This window comes from Accipiter gentilis, chromosome 25 (genome assembly GCF_929443795.1).
Source record: "Accipiter gentilis chromosome 25, bAccGen1.1, whole genome shotgun sequence".
In the NCBI taxonomy this organism is placed as follows: domain Eukaryota; kingdom Metazoa; phylum Chordata; class Aves; order Accipitriformes; family Accipitridae; genus Astur; species Astur gentilis.
This window is the reverse complement of record NC_064904.1, coordinates 17,461,342-17,483,767: the sequence shown is the minus strand read 5'-3', so window position 1 is coordinate 17,483,767 and position 22,426 is coordinate 17,461,342. Positions and strand designations below refer to the sequence as shown.

At 45.0% G+C, this 22,426-nt stretch overlaps 1 protein-coding gene across 6 annotated transcripts; it reads right to left on the bottom strand.

The window, feature by feature from the left end:
• Positions 1 to 1,964: 1,964 nt before the first annotated feature.
• LOC126050559 (potassium channel subfamily K member 16-like) lies at positions 1,965 to 21,366 on the bottom strand. 6 transcript variants are annotated; one of them, XR_007509587.1, is made up of 6 exons: positions 21,021 to 21,366; positions 18,117 to 18,237; positions 15,868 to 16,034; positions 14,119 to 14,287; positions 9,461 to 10,319; positions 1,965 to 3,541 (listed from the first exon to the last, which is right to left on the bottom strand). XR_007509587.1 is itself a non-coding variant. In XM_049828563.1 (6 exons), exons 1-6 carry the CDS (start codon positions 21,213 to 21,215, stop codon positions 3,527 to 3,529), a joined length of 828 nt encoding a protein of 275 aa, XP_049684520.1. In that variant the 5' UTR covers positions 21,216 to 21,366; the 3' UTR covers positions 1,965 to 3,526. The 6 variants fall into 6 exon arrangements, 3 of the variants coding, with proteins under 3 accessions (XP_049684520.1, XP_049684519.1, XP_049684518.1); XR_007509589.1 differs by having other exon boundaries at positions 9,829 to 10,319; XM_049828563.1 differs by having other exon boundaries at positions 10,159 to 10,319.
• Positions 21,367 to 22,426: the final 1,060 nt, after the last annotated feature.

Sequence of the window (22,426 nt, the reverse complement as noted above, 5' to 3'; positions counted from 1 at the left end):
GCTGTCATTATCAGCTCACACCTTCTACTCCCACCCCATCTGTGCCTGGCGCTATTTTCATGCATAATACATCGATCATCTGCAGCCTGGTGGGGGGGAAATCATCACTTCAAGTCACTTGTCTGAATTCAAGCCACATCTGAGCTGTATCCTTTGCTGAATCCCATATCTATAGTCTGATATGGGGGGTGGGGAACCAGCCAGAAGATCTCAGGCTCCTCCTGTCTGCAAGGACTCCAAAGCAAATACTGCTTGCATTTAAAAGCCTTTGAGAGATTTATGGGCCACAGTCAAAGCTGGTGGAAATCCATGCAGGTCTGCAGCACCCTTGCAGCAATGCCAGCTGACACTAGGCAAAGGATAAGGGCTGTGTGTGTTTGGATATCTTGGCTTTCTGCAATGCAAAGGATCAGGCTCTCCTCTTTTGCAGATTGTCTGCGACCCCATGAATGTTTATTGATTTTCAAGCATGCTACTCTTAATTTGCGCCAGTGTTGCTGGGAAGAGCACTGGTGCTTCATTTTGGAATACAGATCTTCAAAGAGTAATGTACACTTAACAAACTTGATTTTGAAGTCTCTCAGGAAGGCTTTGAAAACAAAGGCTCAAATTCCAGAGTGAGTAGAAAGTCCTTGGTTCCTAGCGGTGAAAGCTTCCTACCAGAATTATTCCCAGAGGCAGTATAGACTTTGCATTTTGCCTCATCTAAATGCATTAGGAGGAGTATTAAATTTCACATGTGCTGCATGTTGATGTAATTCTCCTGACATGTCTGTTTGCACCATTATGAAATAAGGGATTTCCTTTCCTTTTCTTTCCACATTTGCCCTGCTCTCTAGGGATCTCAAGGATATGATCCATTGGCATACGAGGATTATGCCTTTTACACAGAGGACTTAAAAAAAGCTTCGTCATTGTGCTAACAGAGGTCTCAGGACAACATCCCACATTAGCAGTGCTTGACTTAACTGACAGCCTATGGCTGGAAGAGATCCATTAATCTTCTGTGTCATGATCCCTCCAGGCACTCCCAGCCCTGCTCAGACTATGTGCAGCTCTGTTCTTAGGATGAACACTTAGGTGCAGGAGGATCTTGAGGGTCTTTTTATGTAAAAACGACACCTCTGTGCCCTACAAGAGTTGGGGAATCTGGCATCTCCTTCATTAATTTTTCTTTGATCTGGTGTTAAGGGGGAGTACGTGTTTAAATAAACAGCCCCTGGATCTTCCCCCAGTTATCTGCAGGTGCAAGGTTAGGCTGGAGGATGCTCTCTGCCCCCCTGCGTACCTCTCTGCAGCCTGCAGAAGGGTGGTCAGCAGTCTCCGTTGGGTCTCGCACCTCTGCTGGCCCAATGCTTGGCGTCAGGGGCCGTGCTGCTGTACGTGTGCCTTTATTCTGCACCACACTGTAACAGGGACAATGCCAATGCCTGCTTTGAGCAGAATTTGGGGCCTTCCCAATAAATTTTCAATGCATTTAATTCTTGTGGGCTGTAAGGAGAGGGCAGAGTTAAGGGGAAGAAAAGGTAGAGATGGGATTTTTTTTAAGCCTTTTTTTTTTTCCTAATAGGCAAATTTATGTTGCTAAAAGAGTGGCATAAAATGAACTTAACAGGCCAAGGGTAATAGAGGAGAGAACCAATTTCTTCATCACTTAACATCAACCTTACTACATAAACTTGAAGGCATGCTGCCTTACATCACTGGGGGATCCGACCGATGTTTATGTTCTCAGATCCCTTATCCAGGGCTGATTGCTGTGTTTCTCAGCTCATCAGCTGCGTGGCACACAGGAATGTGTACTGGAAGAGATGAATATGCATATGGTTAGAAAAAAGTACTGGAGGACATGCCTTGCTTTTACCTTCATGTAAAGTTGTCAGCAAAGAGACTGTTATTCTTAAGAACAAAAGTTATTTATACTTGTGTGTGTGTATATATATATATATATATATATATCTGATGAGCACCTACATGCACGGAGGCACACGTGGTCTACATCAGTACAACGTGCATGTAAAACGCTTGCATGCACAGCTACAAACCGCATCCCTTGGTTTTGTCTGTGAACCGAGCACTTTTTCCAGGTGAAATGGAAACCCTCCTGTCTGTCTGTCTGTCCCAGGCAGGAGAGCAGGACTGCAGGAGAGTGTTTCTGGAAGTCAAAGCCTGCAAGTGGGGTTTTTCTGCACCGTTTGCGCTGTGTGTCTCTCTTGCTTGGGTTGGTGCTGACATCTGGAGGCTGTGCCGTGGCAGTGTGTGTGCACAGTTATTTCTACATGGCTTTTTGCTCATCTTCATGGTTGCATTTTGTAAGAAGCACCTTTTGGCTATCCTGCTATGCCGGGGTGATTTGACCCTGGGGCATGCTTAATTGTCTGGATATATTTGCTGAAATCCTGTTGGTGATTTGGGTAGCATTTAGCATGTTCACTCTGGTTCCCTCTGTTAGTGACATCTGCTCATGACGTGGTCAGTAGACATGAACCCAAACTCAAATAAGACAGGTCTGGATACAAGACAAGCCGTGATCTGACCAAGTTTAAAAGTCAGGGAAAACTGAATTAGGTTTTCAGATGATGGCAAATAGAGTTACTGTCTCAGCTGATGGACATCTGGAGCATCGCTGCTGTTCATGAGGTCTGGGTTAACCTACGGTGCAGGCTGTCTTACACTGCTGACCCCAAAAATAAGCCCCATCCATAATTCCATGGGAAAGAGTGGTCTGCCTGTCCTTCTCCGTGCCACCTCTCCTCACCATGCTGTCACCACGTATGACGGATGGCCCTGGTGCTGGAGTGACTACATTTTCGTAACTCACTTCTCTGCTTTTTGGCATCTGTGAGGCAAGTAAAGGCTTTGGGGTTTTTAGCATGAGGTTGCCATTCTCTGCTTTTGTCTATGAGCCATATTAACTGAGAAAACTGTGTGCCAAAGCAAGGCTCTTTATATGGAAATTTCTAGTCCTGCTTTTAACTTCCCAGAAGTGTAGCTGAAAGGCACCCTGGCTGCTGCACCAAAGCCCTACCCACTTTGGTATGACTTATTACTGTTTATTACTACAAATACCAGCATGCAAATTGTCATGCACCAGCAATCATGCTTCTCCCTTAACATTTGCATCCTAAGAGGATGTTTTCCACCTTCGCTAGTCGGTTTGCCAAGGCAGGCTGAGCCCCTGCAGAAGGCTGCAAGATGATGACTGGGAAGTGTTGTTACCAAACCCCAACCCTACAAATGAACCACATTTGAGCAAAGAACCTGGGCAGCTTGTATTCAGGCTTTTGCTCAGAGACCTATTGCAAGCAAGGAATAGAGTTTTACAGTCACTGCTGAGAAATCCACTTTTTGGTTTTCTCCTGGCAATTCATGGCTATTTGGCATCACCAAATTGTGCTACCACTGCTGATATTACACGTAACCTTTAAGCACTTTGTAGACCTTGCTTCTGGACTATGTTTCTCTAGAAGCTGCCCAAGCATTTCTGGGACTGTAGTGAGCTCTGCTGCACCCATTCTTCATCCCATCACCGACTTGAGGGCTGTAAGGAAGAAAGAAATAAGGAAGGAAAGGAAGAAAGGGGGAAAAAAATCTATTAAGAAAACATTTATGTATTGGAATTTTATACTGGCAATTGGGAAACTGGCCAAGGTTCTGCAGTGATGGGCCTTTAATCTTTAGTTGATATATATATACTTTTGGGCAATATACATGCCCTGACCCCAGCATTTCTGTTGCAACAGACTTGCACAATAGAAATGCTGTATAGCTTCTGCACGTTTTGTGAAGAGGCAGACTGCTTGAATAGGGAGAATTGGCATCTAGCAATTGGAAGATGCCTATACTGGGCTTCTTGCATCTTTCTTGTTCTGAGCCAGTGTGTATTGTATTTTGAGATGAATGCCTGGACTTTTGAAGCTGAGAATAGACAGATCTCTGCTTGGGTTTCATCCCTGGTTTCTAGCAAATGTCTAAAGCCATTTTAAATTTAAGGCCTTAACCTTGTTTTTAAAGCACTCAGTGAGTCATTTAAATGAATGGAACTGTGAATTCTGGGGGATTTGCAGCAAAAATTCTGACTTATGTTTCTTTCTGGTTGTAATGCATGATTTTCTCCATGCCTTGCTATGATGAACAAACATCTTTTACTTTGAGAAGCTGGATTCACCTCAAGCCACATTTGTTCTTTGAGAATATTAGCATCCTTCTGGCTAATCCCTCTCAAGGAAGCCATTAACTTAAATTGTAAGTTGTACCTCTCTTCATTTTTCAATGACGCATGCTTGTTACTATTATTGTTCTGCTTATCAGTTTATCTCTCTTTCTGGGGATGTATTATTTCATGCTTCGGCATCTCACCACAGAAGTACAGCTATGGTTTCCAACCACATATGTGAGAATAATTGAAAGAGAAATTTGGAAAGTCTTTATTCAGATACATGTCTCCTAAATCATGTTGAACCAGTAATTAAATGGATTCAATAATTGCCCTAACTTTAACTCAGCAAAATGAGCCTTTCCAAACCTCTGGTAGAGAATTATCCTAATCAAGTCCAGAACCCCTCATGATAGAAAATGCTGAATTTTCTAAGCAGATTTGGAGCTGTTTGAGTTCATGTCCTGAGGTGGAGTTGGGGCTGGCTACGGGGATGCAAAAGCATGGACAAGGCTCTCTGGAGGGCAGCGTTTTTTCTTTCCCCCAGCTTTTTAGCCCCAGAAGAACAAAATATTGACTTTTCTAGCATGGAACCAACAATATTGCCCCATGCTGGTCTTCAGCCACAAGTGCCAGGGATCCCAGGGATCCCCTTTCCTTACAGTGTGAGAGCTGGTATAAAACCTCACAGGAAATCTTCAAGACCACTTTGAATCCTGCTGGAAGGGTACAGGGGGACTTGGCTGACACCAAAATCTGATTTTTTTGTTTCTTCGGGTGCGATTGTGAGGGATGGAGAAAGGGCCTTTGGAGAGCAATTAGTTATGTTTGTTAAACCAGTTCTGAGCTGGGTCCAGTGCCTTTTGGTCACAAGTCAGGCAAGAAAGCACATGTCCAAGTGTGACAGAGTGGAAAACAGCATGTGTGTGGCCCACGTTTAGTAATTTCTGTAAAAAAATTATCCCCCTGGCTATATGATGTTACTTTAGCCAAGCTGTTCCATTGCTTTGACTAGTCTCTCCGCTTCCAGAAGAAAACTAATCTCTCCAAATGAACTGGCTATTAATTGAAGGAGACCTCGAAAGATCCCTAAACAATCCCATACATTAATTAAAGACAGATCAAAGTGCAGTTTCTCCTATTCTCTCTGGAGGCAATTGAATTTCTGAGGGGCTTCTTTCTGAGGGAAAGATAATTCCTCATGGCATTTCCTCGGTTTCAAGTGCAGAAATGCACACTGTTTGCTAGCTGGCAGCAAAGACGTGGGTGATGTATGAGGAGCAGCCCAGACTGAATGCAGGAACATGCTGCTGCCATTTAATCCAAGATAATATGTTTCATGATCATACTCCTGGAGTTCTTCAGCAACTGGTTTAACGTATGGGAAAGTATTTGGCTTGCTTTGGAAATGTTTCCCATTTGAAAACAAGCTGTAGTGGGAGAGCTGGCAGTTGCACACGAGGCTGCTCTGTGAAAATTGGATTTCCCTGAGTGGCACAGCGGGGCTGGGTCACAGTCAGGGTTTTTAAACAGCTCGCGGGAAAGGCTCCAGACTGTGCAGATCTGCTGACGGAGAACCCCTCCGCCTGGTCTCCGGAGGATTGCTGCTGCCTCGTCACTTGGCAGAAAAGGGATTTCAGAATGGATTTTACTCCTGTTTTCTGTCCCTTGGGCAAGGGGAACGTGCAGAAGAAGAGCCGGAGCCTGGCTTACACTCATGAATTAAAAGTCTTGGGACCATTTTAATCTCCAGCTGTGGAGGAGAAGCTCTGTTCTAACTTTGCTCTCAATTCAAGATTATTTTTCTTAACCTCAACAACTACAGAACCACTAGCTAATGTATTAGTAAGCAATACCAGGGCACCTGGTCCTGGTTGAGAGAGCACCAGACTAGGTGTTTGCCTAAGGTCTCATGCATGAGCTCAGGTGATACACTTAATTTTCTCTGGGGCCCCTACTATCTGCAGAGAAAGCAACAGCTTCCCCTTTCAGGGGTGAAGCGAGGACAAGATCTGCTGCAGTTGTGCGGTGCTCAGAGGACGATAATGTTGGGAGAGGCTGCTTGCTCCAACCCCAGAGAGATTTGTTACTGTGCCGAAGCCCTTCAGCTTTATTGTTCAGTGTAAGCATGAGGAACAATATGGCATCCAAAAAAGTTCCTCTCCCACCCTGGCTTGCAGCTTTCCTGGGCTTTTCCCTTGCCTTTCCCAGCAGAGAGGACCACACACCCTTTGGTGCTGGCTCTTTCTTCCACATATCTGCAGCCTCTATCTCCACCCCTCCTGCTGCCTGAGGCACCGCCTGCCCTCGAGGCCGCTGCAGAGTGGGCCAGCTCATCCTGGCCCCAAAGCCTGCACCCAAACCTGCCGTTTTGCAGATTATTTTTTTTCTGGAACAATCCCTTTCCCTGTGTGACAGAGGGTGTGAATGTGTGCCTCGGTCCCGCAGCAGACGTTGTGCAGGGGAAGCTGGTGCACGGGACACGATAGGAGCATACCCCGTCGTCAGCACTGTGCGCGCTGCCAGCGAGGGTCCTTCGCTTGATGGTTTGCTGACAGAAAGCTGTCGCATCCCCAGCTGACCTCCACAAAGCTGTTTCAGTGTGGGTACAAAGCAGGATCCCTGGCTGGACTAGTTCAGGGTGCCCATTCCCGTCTCTTTCTTGAGAATGAGGCATGTTTTAGCCCTTAGCTAGCTCGTAGGAACTGCATAAAAATCCAGGATGGCTTCCTCTGGTTCACACTGACAAATCTGTTGCCCTGGGACTTGCACTGGCCAGGGTTGTACCAGCTACATCAGCTGAACCGCACAGTGGGAGGCAGAGTAAAACTGCCTGAACTTGGCAGAAATGCAAAGGGTGTCTGCTGCACACAGCCACGAGAGGGCACGAGAAGCAAAGCTGAGACCCTTCTTCAAAAGTCCTCCCTGCAGGTATGAGGATTTATGAATGGCTAGTCTTCTTTCTTAGGGCAGTTATCTGAATTTCTCCTGAGAGCTTTTATGTTCTTTATGCTTGTGGATGTGTTTTCTCTGTTCCCAGGCTGGCATCTACAGCTGGAGGGACACCTCAATTCTTGGTGCCTGAAGGAGGACAACCCCATGACGGCTGTTCCTGGCTCCCGTTTCCCACATACCCGGGCCCTGGGTGAGTTGTTCAGTACCTCTGTGCCTTGTCTGGAGCAAGCACAGCCTTACAAGGGGAGTGTGGCAAGAGGGGATGAGTTAAAAGGTGAATTGCCTGCACCCTATGACAATAGCAGCACAGGGCAGACTGATTTTTGGCCACGGGCCGTGTTTGGTTTTCATGGCTCATTGTTAAACACCCACCAGTGTGAAGGATACAGAATTTCTCCTATTCTGTTCAAAGAGCCGATGCCTGGCTCTGTGCTTGTGATTACAGTCAGAGTCCATGGGCCATCTCTCTTGCTCTTCCTGAAATGTCTAAACAAGCATCCTCGATTGCTCTGTGTTGGAATAAGACATTACCAGCTTGTTTCAGGGCTGCGTTGCGTTATTTGTCGTGACAGGGAGCAAGCAGGACAGTGGGAACAAGTTAAAGAAAACCCTTCAGCAGTGTGTTGACTTCAAGATGTTCCTTGGAGGCTCTTCTTCAATAGAGACAGCAAATAGACGTGGGTTGTGCTGGCCCAGAAGCCCTGCCTACCACCTTGGGGCTGGGGGGCATCAAACACCAGGAACTGACCTGGAAGGAACTATGACAGACTGTGCAAAATGGCCTTCGCACCCCAAGGCAGGACCATCTCTCCCTAAACCAGCCCTGACAGTACCTCTATTAGGCTGCGGATGGGGTTAATTGTCCTTGTAGGAAGGGATGGGAAAAAAACAGAAAAGAAAAAATCATGCCTGGAAAATAATAATGTGAGTCAATGCTTGGTGAGAGGGGAACACAGAGAGGTGAAGAGATCCCTGCCCAGGAGCATCCAGCTGCTTTCTCTGCATAGCTATGGTGTCACCTTGTGATAGCAACAGGGTCGTGGCTTGCACAAGGACTGCTGTGTCCTACGATACCCCTGCCACCTTGCCCCAGTTTTGGTCAGTTCTTGTTCCTGCTGCCTCAGAAAGGTTTACTGGGAGTGAGACATATTAGGTGAGAAGTCAGCCTTGAGGGCAACACTGGAAAATAATTTGGGGAGAGAAAGAAAGGACATATTTGGTCAGGTCTACATGCCAGGTCTTGAACCAGCAGAGCTGTTTTGGCAAGAAGTGTGGTTTTGTTTGACTGAAATAGTTATGAATTCAAGGCTGATTGCATCTTTATGGCCTAGATTTGCTTTATAGCTGTAATCTATTTTCCCTTTCATACAGGAATAGCTCTGGCAAGGGCTGGTCTTGCTGTAACTAACACCCAGAGGGTGAGCCGAGAACAATTATTCACTGTCTGACAAAATAGGACCTTGAGGATATCATGAAAACCTGTCAAGTGACACGTTCAGCACCATCGAAGGGAGATACTTTGGTTACTGGACCTATGGACTACCTTGGGTGGGTCCTGGGGGTGCTGATGTGGGTTCAGCATTTGGGCAAGTTCACGGACTTTGAAGTACAGAGACACCACCTCTTGTTTGGGCAGCCTTTGAGCCACCAGCTACTGGAAGAGGGATTGCACCCCGTCACAGGGGCATGGCAGAGCTGCCTCATTCTTATGCTCTTTGGAGGCATACGCTAGTAGGCATGGTCTGAGACAGGATGTTGGACTGGACTGACTTTTAACGTAACCATATACACCCTTGGGACTTTTCACCTCTATGACTGTGTCTACAACAGCTGCTTTGCCAGCACTTCAGGGTAGGATTTTCATGTACTCTTGACACACACAAGGCACCTGATGAATGGATTGAGCCTTTAAAGGCCAGGATCTTCTCCCAGGGATGGCCTGCATGCCAGGCAGTACATCTGAAACACCATGCCCAAATTTGACATCCTTTTTTTACCTGGTTGAAGGTAAGGCTGCACTGTTTAGACAACACTTGCTCTTGGAAAGCTACCTTAGCACAACACAATAAAATCCTTTTAAAATGACTTTATAGCTCTTATGGAATACAAACATAGCAGCAAGGCTCTGATGCAGTGAGGGCTGCTCCATTCAAACCAGTCTCTGTTCTTATAAAGTGCTGACAGAATAAAATTATTATAAAATTTGAATTAAAGACATGGGTTTATATGTTCTTTATAAACACCATCAGAAAGGTTGTTCAAAGCCACAGGGAAAAAAGGTGAAATTGCCTTTATTCATCTTAGTATAAAACAGGAAGAGGTAGAATTAATCATTTCTAACACACTAACCTTTTTCTAACCTTGTCCATTAGATGTTTCTAGTGTCTGAACTGAGCCCAGGTCTTGTCCTTCAAACATGTCTTTCAGATCATAATAGCTTATCCAATATGATGGCTCAAATCAGGCATCTGTTAAGTTATATACCCTTATTTCTTCTTCCAAAGGTGCTATGCAATGCCTCATAAAAGCTTGTGCATGTCAGTTCCTGGAAGAGACATGATTTCTTGCAAGCAGCAAAATCCAAATAGAACCAGCAAGCTCTACCGGTCCCCTCCTCTGCATTTTTTCAGAAGCACTTTAAAAATGCCTTGCAAAACAAGTGCACTTTTCAGGTTGTTAGCACAACCTAGCTGCAAATTGAGGAGCAAATTTCTTACCATTAAGTTTGGGTTTTGTGTAACTGTGAGTCCTGAGTTCTGAAAGGTCATATCTCAGCAAAAGGTAGGAGAAATTTTATTTCCATGGGAATTTCTTCAGAATAATTCACTAGCAACTCTCCAATGAAGAATTCAATTCTCATATGTTATGGCAATAGTCTTGCTGTAAGAAAAATCATTTTTTTCATTTTTTGTGTGTTCAGAATCTGCTTCTAATGACTCAATTTTCTCTGCATCCCCTCCAGCACGTGGTGGCAGTAGCTCTTCTTCTGGAATAAATTGAGCAGGCCAGTATCTTCTTTGTTGGCTTGCTTCATTGCCCTTACTCACCTTTCCAATTTGATGGAGATCCTTGACAATTATTTTTTCAGTATCTTCTAGTACTGTTGTCAATAAATTAAATAGGAGAGCAATCCAGGCAAGGCCGAAAAGAATCCAAATGGCCACCAGCGTTCGGTAGTAGGAAAAGTAAATCCTGTCAGGCTGTTTACCTGCAGACAAGGGGAGAGAAAGAAAAAAATTAACAAGTTAAAATTGCTTTGCCTGTGTAAAGTGGGCCAGCCTAATGGATTCATCAATGTATTTTACATTGAGTACTTTAAGGTGACTTTTCCATTGTAGTGGAGTCTCTCACCTCCCCAGCATTAGGTTAAGGTTGGGCAAGTGTCTTGTTGCAATAAACTGATAGAGGCTAGCACAACCGTCAAAAAGATATGGCCTGTCAAAAAGATATACCGGGATTGAGATGTACTAGTAGCAGAGTGGGATATTTTTTTACCCTTACAACATACCAATTCCAATTCAACCTCTGCATCTACAGGTAAATGCAATGATGTGGGAAGTAGTGTAAAATTGTGTTGTATTACCTTGAAAATATTCCCAAACTCGCAGAGCACAGTGGGCCACTATAACCACACAACTATTACTACCTAGATTATTGTAATTCTGTGTACTGCTATCAAGTGTGATTATAAACTAATAAATATTTGCTTTAAATTATAGGTACCCTTGATCATACAAAGAGAGTAGCTGCAATTCCTACTTTACTTTTGAATGGCTTCGGGAGCTTCCTCCATTAAAAAACTAGGTGACTGATGAGAACTCACTGACACATGCCAAGAACACAACTTACTGTGTTGGCAAGCAGTGGACCAAAGCTTATTTCATGCAGTCCAAACCTCTTAGCAACAGCCAGTATCGCACACCTGCTTTTCTGCATGGGTCATTTCATTTGTTTCTTCAGACGTCAGCAATCCACCACCAACATACAGAAAGCATTTTCTCCTGCCGCACTTAGTCCCACACAATGTTGTCATCATGATACAGCTGATATGGCCCTGGCATCTGCAGGAAAACTTGGTGATGCTGCTTATTGAGTGCTATAAGTCACTGTCAAGGGTGACTCCACATAGTAGATAAGACAGCAATGTGCCCGGACAGGGAGACCACAAACCTGGTGGATCATTTCCCCTTGTGAAGCTGCCCAGAAGGAGCCATGATGCTGGCAACTCTTTTCAAGTCCTGCAGTGCTCTGTACTTCACAGATCGATGTGCAGGATTTTTGTACTTTGTCATGCAAGAGCTCTGGAAATGGGGCAGGATTGGGCTGGTTTGTCCTCATGGATAGATATCCAACAGCTGTTTCTTTTTCTTCTGCTGGAGTTCACTTGGCAGAGGGGATTCCAGCCTTGCTAGAAAGCATCTCCTTTTGTGCTCTTATCTGCAGTTCATGATGTGGGGTTAGCAAAGCAACTAGTAATATCTTTGTATTGTTAACTCAAAACTGGACTTCAGCAGGGCATAAATTCAGTTTACAGCCCAAGGGGAGTTTCACCCTAGAAGTATCACCCATGGGTATGTGTACTACAAGCAGTTAAATCCAGACTCTGCCATCTTCCTACGATGTCTCCCTACCCAAAACAGGCTTTATCTCATGCTTGAAGTGCAACAGCTATAAACTAGTTTTGAATTACTAAAATGCAAATAAAGTCACACCTGTTCTGTTGCACTTGGCTAGCACAAATCCATTTGTCATCTGTACTCAATTCTAAATGCATAATACTCAGAGCAGTCATTGATTCCGCTTGTTTCATTGTGATGGTGTGAGGGATTAAACATGGTCACTTTATCACCTTTGTTTAAGGCCAATTGAGATAAATCATAGAACCACAGAATGGTTTGGGTTGGAAGGGACCTTAAAGAGTTCCAACCCCCTTGCCATGGGCAGGGACACCTTCCACTAGCCCAGGTTGCTCAAAGCCCCATCCAGCCTGGCCTTGAACACTCCCAGGGATGGGGCATCCACAACTTCTCCGGGCAGAACCTCTGTTCCAGTGCCTCACCACCCTCACAGTGAAGAACTTCTTCCTTACATCTAATCTAAATCTACCCTCTTTCAGTTTAAAGCCATTATTCCTTGTCCTATCAATAAACACTGCAGGGAGAAATACTTCAGCTCCAGTTAAGTCATCCTAAAGAAGATGAAATCACAAAGCCAGAAGGGCTATCTAGTTGTTATTTTTTACTGTATTTGTAAAATAATATGGCTGCAGAGGAGGAAGGTGCTATGGAGGTAGTAGTTTTAAGGCTGTGACTTGCTGTCATTATTGTAAAACACACTTGTAATTTGGACAAGGGAAGAGAATACACCAGTTTGATGTTCACTTTTTCTCCTGCATGACAACACCCACTTTGCACCTTCCTGTATTCCACATCACTGAAGTTTGAGGTGCTCAGTATCACACAGGCCAGGGTTATCAGTCCTGCAGATGGTTAGGAAAGAAATGCTTGTGCCCTGTTGTCCTCCACTGCAGTGACAAAGATTGGCCCTGGCTGGAGTGAGCAAAGAGGCCACTGTTGTGTAATAGATTCCTTGCTGATGCCCGAGTTCTGTGTTGTGTTCACAGCAATACTGCCTAACCACTGTTGGAGACAAAGAATCTTTCTCTTGACTATGTGAAAAGGGGAATTTCAGGGGACACTAGTTTCCTGTGCTTTGTAGCAAGAGGGAACAGTTAGCTGGCTGGGATCACCTGGGGAAATGTGGTCTCATCAACTCATTGCCATTGCATGAATTAACCATCAGCTAGGCTACAAGATCATTGCAATCACTAAACTCATGCAAGCAAGCAAGAAGTCAACTGGATCATCAAAGCACTACCCAGCCTCTTTAGCTGACTCAGAGAAATTAAGGTCAGCAGGGAACATCAGTGTCTGGAAAAGTCTGTGGGCTCCCTCTGCCAAAGTCCTGAGCCTGATGTAAGAAATCTTTCAAACACGCAGCAAGGCTGCCAGCCAGTCTCCAAGGCCCCTCTTGCATCTCTGCAAGGCTTGAGAGCCTAGGGTTTGACGTGTGGTGGATGTCTGTCCATCAGAAAGGGACATGAGGCTTCCAGATTCTCTGTAGGGACAGCACTGGTGCTCAAGTATTAGCTTCAGAGCTTCATTCTCATATCCCCACTGAAGAGAAGTTCAGGCTGGCAAGATGCTGGCCATCTTGCTGTAGAGAAATCTTTGATTTTCCATGGAGTCCAGGTGTTTGATTGCTTCTTCTGTGAACACTGATTTGGCTCCTGGTCATCATTTTGGAGCTTCTGCAGAAGCTTATTCTATGGAGAGTGTATTTTGGTCAGCAGAACCACAGAAGTGCTTTGGGAAGCACACTAGCATGCTGGAGTGTAGCTTAAACAGTCTCTTCAGGGGAAATCCTAAGCTCTGGCTTGTGAAGACAGAGAGCCCCCAGTGATGCATAGCAGACTAAAGAAGGCCACTTTTGCAGTGATTTATATGTTTAAGCCCCACTTCTCACAGAGTGATTAGATTTCCCCACCTTCCCATGACTGGGATTTCCACCTTTCAGTCTGTTGTGTAAAATCATGGCTTCTGCAATATGAGCACTTATTTCTTTACGCTTTGAAACATAAGTCTTAGATGGCTAAAGCAGGGATACCTGTCTTACTTTGTATGACTGTTGCAAACTGTTCCCTTTTGGTATATGCAAATTCCTAGGCTCCTTGAATTCTCCCCCCACACTTCCTCTTCCCTCCCCCAAATACTTGGCTTCTCTGCAACCCGAAGCACCACATTTCATTATATTTAGACAACTTTGTCAGCACGCGCAATCCCAGAGAAATGCATATTTCCTCCAGAACTGTACAGGGCAAAGACTAGCCAACGACTCAGACAGAAGATTTGTCTCTGCAGTACATTGGTGGCCTATGCAGTCAACCCATGGTAATTACAGTCATAACCCTGGTGCTTTGCTGCGTCTCCTCTCTGAAATAACCTTACCTACTACATAATCTCCAAAGCCAATGGTGCTGAGGGTGATAAATGCAAAGTAAATTCCTTCGCTGTAGGACCAGCCCTCTGTTATCTGGAAGAAGAGTGATGGCAAGCACAGAAAAACTAGGATCCCCGTTGCCAGGAAGAATAAAAGGGTCAGAAATTTGATCTTCTTCTGGAAAAGGAAGAAACCAATTAAATTATAATCATGATTTGACACACTAGCAGGCCATATATAGCGGTGGCTGTTCAAAATGCGTGGCTATCTAGGAATACCTACTAGGACTACAGGAACTGAAGCATTTGTATTTGAGTGCTCTTTCTCTAAAAGTACCGTAGCCTTGCTCTGAAGCAGAAGAAAGCCATGTATTATGAGTGTTGTATGGCCCTGGGAGAGGTAGTCTTTTATCTGATTGTATCATCCTCCAATGACCATGAGTATAGGAGGAATTCCTATCCAATGACTTTTACTGGAGTCAGACTATTTCCACTTTTCAGCAGACTTCAATTTTAGTTTTTAGGTATTCAGGTGTGGCACCTAAAGAACATTCAAATTTGCCTGGGAAAATAGACCTAAAAAAAAAAAAAAGACACCATTTCTGACAGTACTATCTCCAAGAGTCTTGACTGCTGACTTTATTACTCATTGCATCAGTGCCAGAAATTGGCTCCTATCCAGTGGATATCTTACTACAAGAAGACCTTTAACAAATGAGCTCCTGATGAAGAAGTGCCTGGACAGTGACTTTTGAACCATCCTACTTCTCAGCAGTCATGAAGAAGCCTTGACTGGAAAAAAAGGCTTGTTATATATTAAGATTTATCAGCCAGACACACATATAGTTTATGTATAGAATTTTATAAGTCCAGATTGTCTAGAAATTAATGGCAACTGTTGGATAATTTTTCACGCCTTCACACATTGTGCATGTGCTTGAGTCTATATCTGATCAAGCCTTAGGTTCTATTTAAGTTCCCCAGACATGGGGACAGATTTAGCAATTTGAAAAGGGTTATCTGTAGCGTTCATACCTTGTCCTGAAAGAGAATTACGGTAGGAGACACAGAAAAGCTATTCTCACTTCCTCACTAGTGGTGAGAGAAGGGGAGGAGCTGCAAATAACTTGGGGTATAACCAGGCAAGACACATCTTTCTCTAGCCCTTTACAGGGGCTTCCTCACCTTTCAGCAACTGGGATCAAATGGACAACTTCAGCCTGATGTTTCTTTTCTGTCAAATTCAAGGGAGGAGAGGGATGGAAGGACTGCATAATGAATAAGGAAGGGTGACACACTAGGCATTGAGTCAATATCCATTGAAACCCCTACAGCTCACCTGCTTTTTACAGCTTTTTACAGCTCACCTGCTTTTTCCTGCCTCAAGATGAGATGCTTAATCATCTCTCTCTTTACTGGTTATAAAGGGAGACAGACACTTCCCTAGAGTGTTAGCTCCTGAGATAAGTGTCTAGAGAAGCAGGATGAGGCACCCACTCTCTCCATTGATTGCTGAAGGGGGCTGGATGTCTGCCATTTAGATGGGTAGACAAAATGCTTCCCTTTCTCTGAATATATCCTCTATGGTTGCCTTGTTTGTTTAGCTCTGCAAGTGAAGAATGTCTCTTTCCCTCTCCCAGCACAATGTTTAACACAGCATGAGAACGAATATAATAGAGGATAATGCCAGCATATATCTTGAGAAAAAAAACTTAGAATTGAGCGTATAAATGTGCCTGAGTAAGTAAAACTAATTACCTTTCTCATTCCTTTTTCGTACAGGAATTTCCCCAGCTTTTTACACAGCAGTGAGAGCATCTTACCAACACGGTGCAGAAAAACAATATTCAGAGGGATTCCAAACAGAGCAAAAAAGACACAGAAGATCTGGCCCCCAGCAGTTTTAGGATGTAGCGTGCCATAACCTATGAAAAAACTGGGTCAGAGGAGATATTCCAGAGAACTGGAGCAGTCCACAGTCACATGCACATCTACCCCAGCCTGGCCTGCCTTTGACCCCAAAAGATGTGGCTAGGACTTCTCAGTTCACATGCACACTTTTTTCTCTGAAAAAGGCAGTAAGCAAAGTGATCTACCCTCCATGTTTTGGGAGATGCAGAGAGCGCTGTGTGCTCCCAATCCAGCCTTAGTGGGAATGGAAGCACAATCTAAAAGCAGTTATGGAAAACATGCTCTGTCCTGTGACAAATACATGGGAAGACAGAAACCAGAAGTCTGGGGACCTGGAAGACATCAAGGCTAGAGTCCCAGGCTGTTTGTCATGTCAGAATCACATATAGCCATCTTCTCTTGTTGATCTGCCTGTGTGTTAATGACCTCCCTGGCTAACTGCCAGTAAGTTGGTATGTCCAGATACTGGCTCCAATCCTGGAGGTAGTGCAGTGTGCATTGGAATAGATGGTGCTAATTACTCCAGACCTTACTGGTGGCTGATTTATTCAAGCCAGAGAGATATTTGTCTTAAAGTCCTACTAAAAGAGTATTTATCTAAGTAGTGGAACAACGGCTGCAGAAATCCAAACATGTCCTTTAATGGACTGGAGAATGTTCCTTTTAGATCCCATGAGTTACACCCCTGAGTGCAAGAGTCCTGTACTTTGTGTATGTCCTTACTCTATCAGTGACCTTGAGAAAAGGCACTTTCCCAAGCACTGTTCATCTCAAGGCATTCATTACTTGGAAAATGCAATGTTTTCTTTGGGGGGAAAGACAAATAAAACAACTGTTGAGTGATTTATTGGCTACTAGGCCCCCAAATGCTTGGGCTGTCTTGTGCTCCCTGTTGCAGAAATATTCCATTTTCAAACAAATGGACAGACAAAACCTGGTGAAGATGGGTGGAAGTACCTGGTATGCCTTCACAACAGACCTCTGCAGCTTCGCTGCAGAGAAACAGGCAAAGCTGTGCTTTTCCTGGGACAGCCTGTCTGCCTCGCTAGGGAAAGAAATTTGATGGGAAGCGACTGATTTGTTTGGCATAGAAATGCTGTAATTAAAACAATACAGCAATACAGGTGGTGGCAAGGAATGGATTGGCTAGTATCAGGGTGCTGACGAACCAGGGAAGCTTTATCGATATGTGAATGTTGTTGTAACCATGGAACATTTGTCATTGATGTGATGGGTCAGAAGCCTTTCTTTCTTCTACAGTGGGAGGTCTCCACATGGGTTCATGCAACACCTACACACCTGCCATGATGCTGGGACACCACTGCGTCCCTTGTGGCCTGTCACACTCATGGATCAGTGGAATAGTTGTGTCTAGGGTGTAGTGGGAGTAAGGCCTCAGCTTCACTCTGCAAAAACATAGATTTGACTTTCACTGCATGAAAGCAAATCATGAAAGCAGGAGCCAACAGTGTGGATTTTATGCTTAAATTTGGGAGGCCTGCACTTTTTTGAAGGCATATTTGAGAGCAAGGAAGAGGCAGGTAGCGGCAGGCAGCCCCCGAAAAGGTCAGAACAGCTTGAAGCAGCAGCGTAAAAGTCTCAGCATTTACCTTACCCCCTTCCCATTTTTTCCTCCTGGCATATTACTAATTCAGTATGTGCACTAATGGCTCAGCACAGGTTATTGAGACAGTGTCCATGCCCCAGCAGAGTTAATTTCTTTCCTACCATTCTTTTATGCTTTACAGCAGTCTCAGATTTAAAGCCTGTTTGACCCTAGAATAAAGACCAGGAAAGTGAAATTTATCTCCTACCCACAACTGGCAGCAGAGTGAACATTTTAACAGATGGCTCAAAAAGAAGAAACAAGTCAGAAATAATATGAAAGGCCACTGGTATTTCACAAGCCAAAATAATGCACAAAGAGCTGTGCGGTGGTGAAGTCTCAGGACCAAGACCATTGCTGCTTACCATCCATGATGATAAAGGGCTGGAGTTTTTATCCTTGGAAGTATTATCCATTCAGGTCCTAATAATCAGATATAATAAGCATCACACACACACAAACACACATACATGGAAAGCATTAGACCTACCTATTGTGGAGACAACTGTGCCTGCAAAGAAGAAGGAGTTACTGAAATCCCAGTTGCTGTCTTCAGTCTGCGATTCATTTCCAACAGGGTATACTCCATTCTGAATGGCTTCAGTCAGGTTCTGGGAGGGAAAGCAAAGTTTGATATCAACATGGCTGGTTTTCTCAAGTGCTTGCTGCAAGAGTACTACAGATTTGGCCAACTACTGCTCCTTTCCTGTGAATACCACTCACCTGTCCTCAGCAATACTCTGACACTATTCACACCTTTACCTCCAAGGTTGGGTAGCAGCCAGCTCATGTTTTTGAGTGTTAGACCTTTGCCCTGTTTATGCTGACTGCTCTAGTGAGTGTTAGAACATGTTTCTTTTAGCATGATCAAGGACTTTCTTTTAGGCTAAGTACTTTGGAAATAATGGTCCTATAGATGACTAGGACATGGCAGAGCAAGATAGCCCACCGGCTTAAGTGATGAAGTGGCTGGTTGCTGGTTTTGAGTTCGCCCTTGAGACAGCAGTGGTGGATCCAGGATCTGATCAATCACCTGTATTCAGGCACACTGAGCAGTGACGCTGATCCCTCCCAGAAGGGCACCAGTGAGTTATAGCAGGGTACGTGTGACTACACAGAGAATTTCATTTTAAGGCTGTATTCTGATTAGTGTCACAGATTTAAATTCAGAGAAAGTCCATTGATTTGCAAAGCATTACACTTGGTGCGACCATGTGAGAGACTGAAACAGTTAATGTCTCAAGCATTGTGGTGGAGCAAGCTCTGCATAACAATGAACAGTGAACCACAGGTGCACCAGGTATGGCCAAAGATCAAACAATGGTTATGCCTGCAGGGAAGGAGAAGTTACTCCCCAAAGGACCCCCAAGCCCACCGACCCACTTCCCAAAGGTTCTGAAAGCACAAACTGCACATGACACCTAATTAGCCTAATGAGTTCGAGTGCCCGCCCGAAAGAGGGGCAAGGAGATGGTAAAAGGACACAAACTGAAGCCCCATGCACGCACTCTCTGGAACTGGACCTCTAGGCTGGACCCAGGACCAGTGAAATCTTGCTTTTCTTTTCCTCTTTCTCTCTCTGTCTGTCTTTCTCTCTCCTTTTCCATAGTCCCTACATCTCATTGCTTTACACATAAACCCATTCATCAAGTCTGGGACTAGGAGCTGATCCAGCCACCCCCAGGCTCTTCTCTGAGAAGGAGTCTAGAAAGCAAGAGGGTCCGCTCTGAACCTTGTGACTCAACAGGAGGGCTCTCCTTCTTCCCCGAATTCATGTATGTGGTTACTACGGGTTACACGGTTTACTGAGGTAGTTTCATGCCAACGCCTGTTGAGAGAAACCCCACCACCATTATGCATGCCAACTTCAGGCTGCTTCTGCCATGAATAAAATGTTTAACTGATCGTTTGGTGTCATCTCACCTTAATTTAGCCTGAGGGAATTCCAAACTCACCACAACCCCTCCCTGGTCTGTCCAGCTCAGGCCATGACAGACCACAATCAGAATTCAGCCTGACTTACACACTCTTCTCCAAACTGCATGCGTGAACACACATGCACATATTTATATTGAGGCCTTTGAGATGAGGTTAGATGAACATCTGTCAGAGATGGTTTGCCTTGAGTTGAGACTGCCACAGGGGTTTGATGAGATGTTTCTCCTAAGCCCCTCCAACCTTATCATCTATCATCTCATGCATTTTCAGACTATTCCCTTCTTCCTTGGTTTTAACTCTAAGTGCGTGCCTTGTTGGTTTTTTTTTAAGTTAAAAAAAAAATAAAAATTAAAAAACCCAAACAGTATCCAGCTGTCCCTGCCTTTAGCAAACAGAGAACATTGGACTGGACATCTGGAAGGCAGGCTGGTTTGTACGGAAACAGCCTAGATAAAATCCAGGGCTCAGCCCTGCCAGAGGCAAGACACAAGCTGGAATAAACTGCACCAGAAAAGTCTTCCCCCTACTCCTTCCTCCCTCACTATATTTTTTGCTGCTGTCCCAGAAAATCAAAGCTAACAGAAATCATTCCACAGCCCTTGCACAAAGATTTCATTTTCTTGAAAAGTTCCTCTTTTTTTCCTCCTTCCCAAAAAAATTCAAGATGATGAGGGTGCGTGCATATGTGAACTGAGGGCTGGATTGCTGGTTGTTTATCAGAAATACCAGCTGTTCCCCTCCTTTCCTCATCATGTGAACTGGCCTGTTAAGAGCTTCGTTAGTTTCCCATGTGGAGATGCTTACAGCAAGGCTATTTGCCCTCCCCATTTTCTTCTGCACTGTAGCAGATAGACCTAGGAAATATCGCAGATGAAGAGACAACCATACTCATTCTCAGCTTCCTGTGCTGTGACCAGAAACACCTTTCCCTTGGCCAGGCTACCTGTTTCACTTCTACAGCATCTTCAAAAAGTAAACCTCGACTATGCCACCCTCCTTGTAGTGATCTGAGCTTCTTTTTTTTTCACCCAACAGATTACTTCAGACGTTGCTGTATTGTTGCTCTGTGCTATCTATGATGCTGTTGTAAGTGGCAACCACACCCATTCATTTCAGACAACCTCATTTTTACTACCATGCTATCCATTGTAGATGAGCACAGCCCCACTGAAAGTCCAATTAGCAGGAGGCAAGACCCCACAAACTCCAGACATGGTGGAATGGGGACTGTTAATAGTTAGCACACAAGGTTTTGTCAAGTTACACAAGCTGTATTTACCATCAGTGTGACCTGCCTGCTCAGACCAGAGAGTGAGCTTGGGGTTTGCTAAAATCATCCAAATGATCAAATCAGTAGGAAAGCAGTGAAAGCTCTCTCTGTAGCAAGGCTGAGTAGGAAACAACATCTCACAGGGAAACAGGAGAGAGAAAGGGCTTCTGCAGGACTGGGACTTACCTTCATAAACTGCTCCATCTCCGCCACGGTGAGGTGGGTGAAGCTCTGCAGAAAAGCTTCCTTCATCTGGGCAGCTGCTATTTTCTCCTGCTTCTCAGCAGTCCTCTCCAGTGCCTGGAACACAGCTGCACCCACCAGCAGGTAGACAAAGTAGCCGGCCACCAGCAAACCCGTCTGCAGCTTGCCACTGCACATGGCCTTCAGTGGGACACAGCAAGGGATAGGGAAATGAAAGGTGGTGACTGGTAAATCCCTCGCACTCCTGGGAAGCCTCCCGCAGGCAGGAAGAGCCCTCCCAGCTCCAGTTTCCACTGAGATCCTGTGCTGACAGGGACAGCGAGCTGTCAAATACGTTCATGGGGAAGTTGGGAAAAACCCAAAACACCAACGCCCCTCCCACCCCCAAACTTTCCACTCTCTGGGTTGCATGCTGTTTAGGGATTTCCTCTTGTCTGTGAAACTCTGCCTTGCTGAGTTCTCAGGAAAAGTGGGTCAGGATGTGAAGAGCTGGCAGGTGGCCATCTCTGCTCAAGAGGCTCTGGGGACAGGTGAGGATAGCCTGCAAAGGGCCCACGGGGGAGTTTGCTTGGAAAAACATTATTTTCCCTCCTCTGCCTCCTGCAAACTCTGAGAACTGGACTCCAGAGCAAGCCCTGATGACCCCAGAAGACCCTTCTTGCCCTGTGCTCAGGCACAGCTTCAGGAAAACACAGTGGGGCTGCTCTAATGGGCTTTGCTTGTCTGCTTGCAGTGCAGGGCAGGGTCATGCAGCCCGGCACGGCTACAACAGCTTGTAGAAAAACCTTGGACGTAGAGGCAAATGGCTGCAGGTTGCGTATGTACCAGGCCTGGACATGTTCTTCTGCCAACGTTTCCTATGCAGTGCATACGACAGAGGACATTACAGTGTTGCTGGGTGCACAATTAGATGGATTAAAAAATGGTTATGCCATCAGATTCATAGAATCATTTAGGTTGGAAGAGACCCTTAAGGTCATCGAGTCCAACCACAAACCTCATACTGCCAACTCCACCACTAAACCACGTCCCTAAGCACCACGTCTACACATTTTTTAAATACCTCAAGGCATGGTGACACAACCACTTCCCTGGGCAGCCTGTTCCAGTGCTTGATAACCTTTTCAATAAAGAAATTTTTCCTAATATTCAATCTAAACCTCCCTAGAACAACTTGAGGCCATTTCCTCTCATCCTATCGCGTGGTACTTGAGAAAAGAGAGTGACCCCCACCTCACTACAGCCTCCTTTCTGGTAGTTGTAGAGAGTGATAAGGTCTCCCCTCCTCAGCCCCCTGTTCTCCAGACTAACCAACCCCAGTTCCCTCAGGTGCTCCTCATAAGACTTGTTCTCTAGACCCTTCACCAGCTTCACTGCTCTTCTTTGGA

Bases quoted from the DNA above. Each gene is read 5' to 3' on its own strand.
- LOC126050559 (XM_049828561.1), bottom strand. From the start codon at position 21,215: ATGTGCAGTGGCAAGCTGCAGACGGGTTTGCTGGTGGCCGGCTACTTT. The intron at 18,238-21,020 runs GTAAGTCCCAGT...TTTCCCTCCCAG, and splicing joins AGATGGAGCAGTTTATGAAG to AACCTGACTGAAGCCATTCA. The intron at 16,035-18,116 runs GTAGGTCTAATG...GTTTTTTCATAG, and splicing joins CACAGTTGTCTCCACAATAG to GTTATGGCACGCTACATCCT.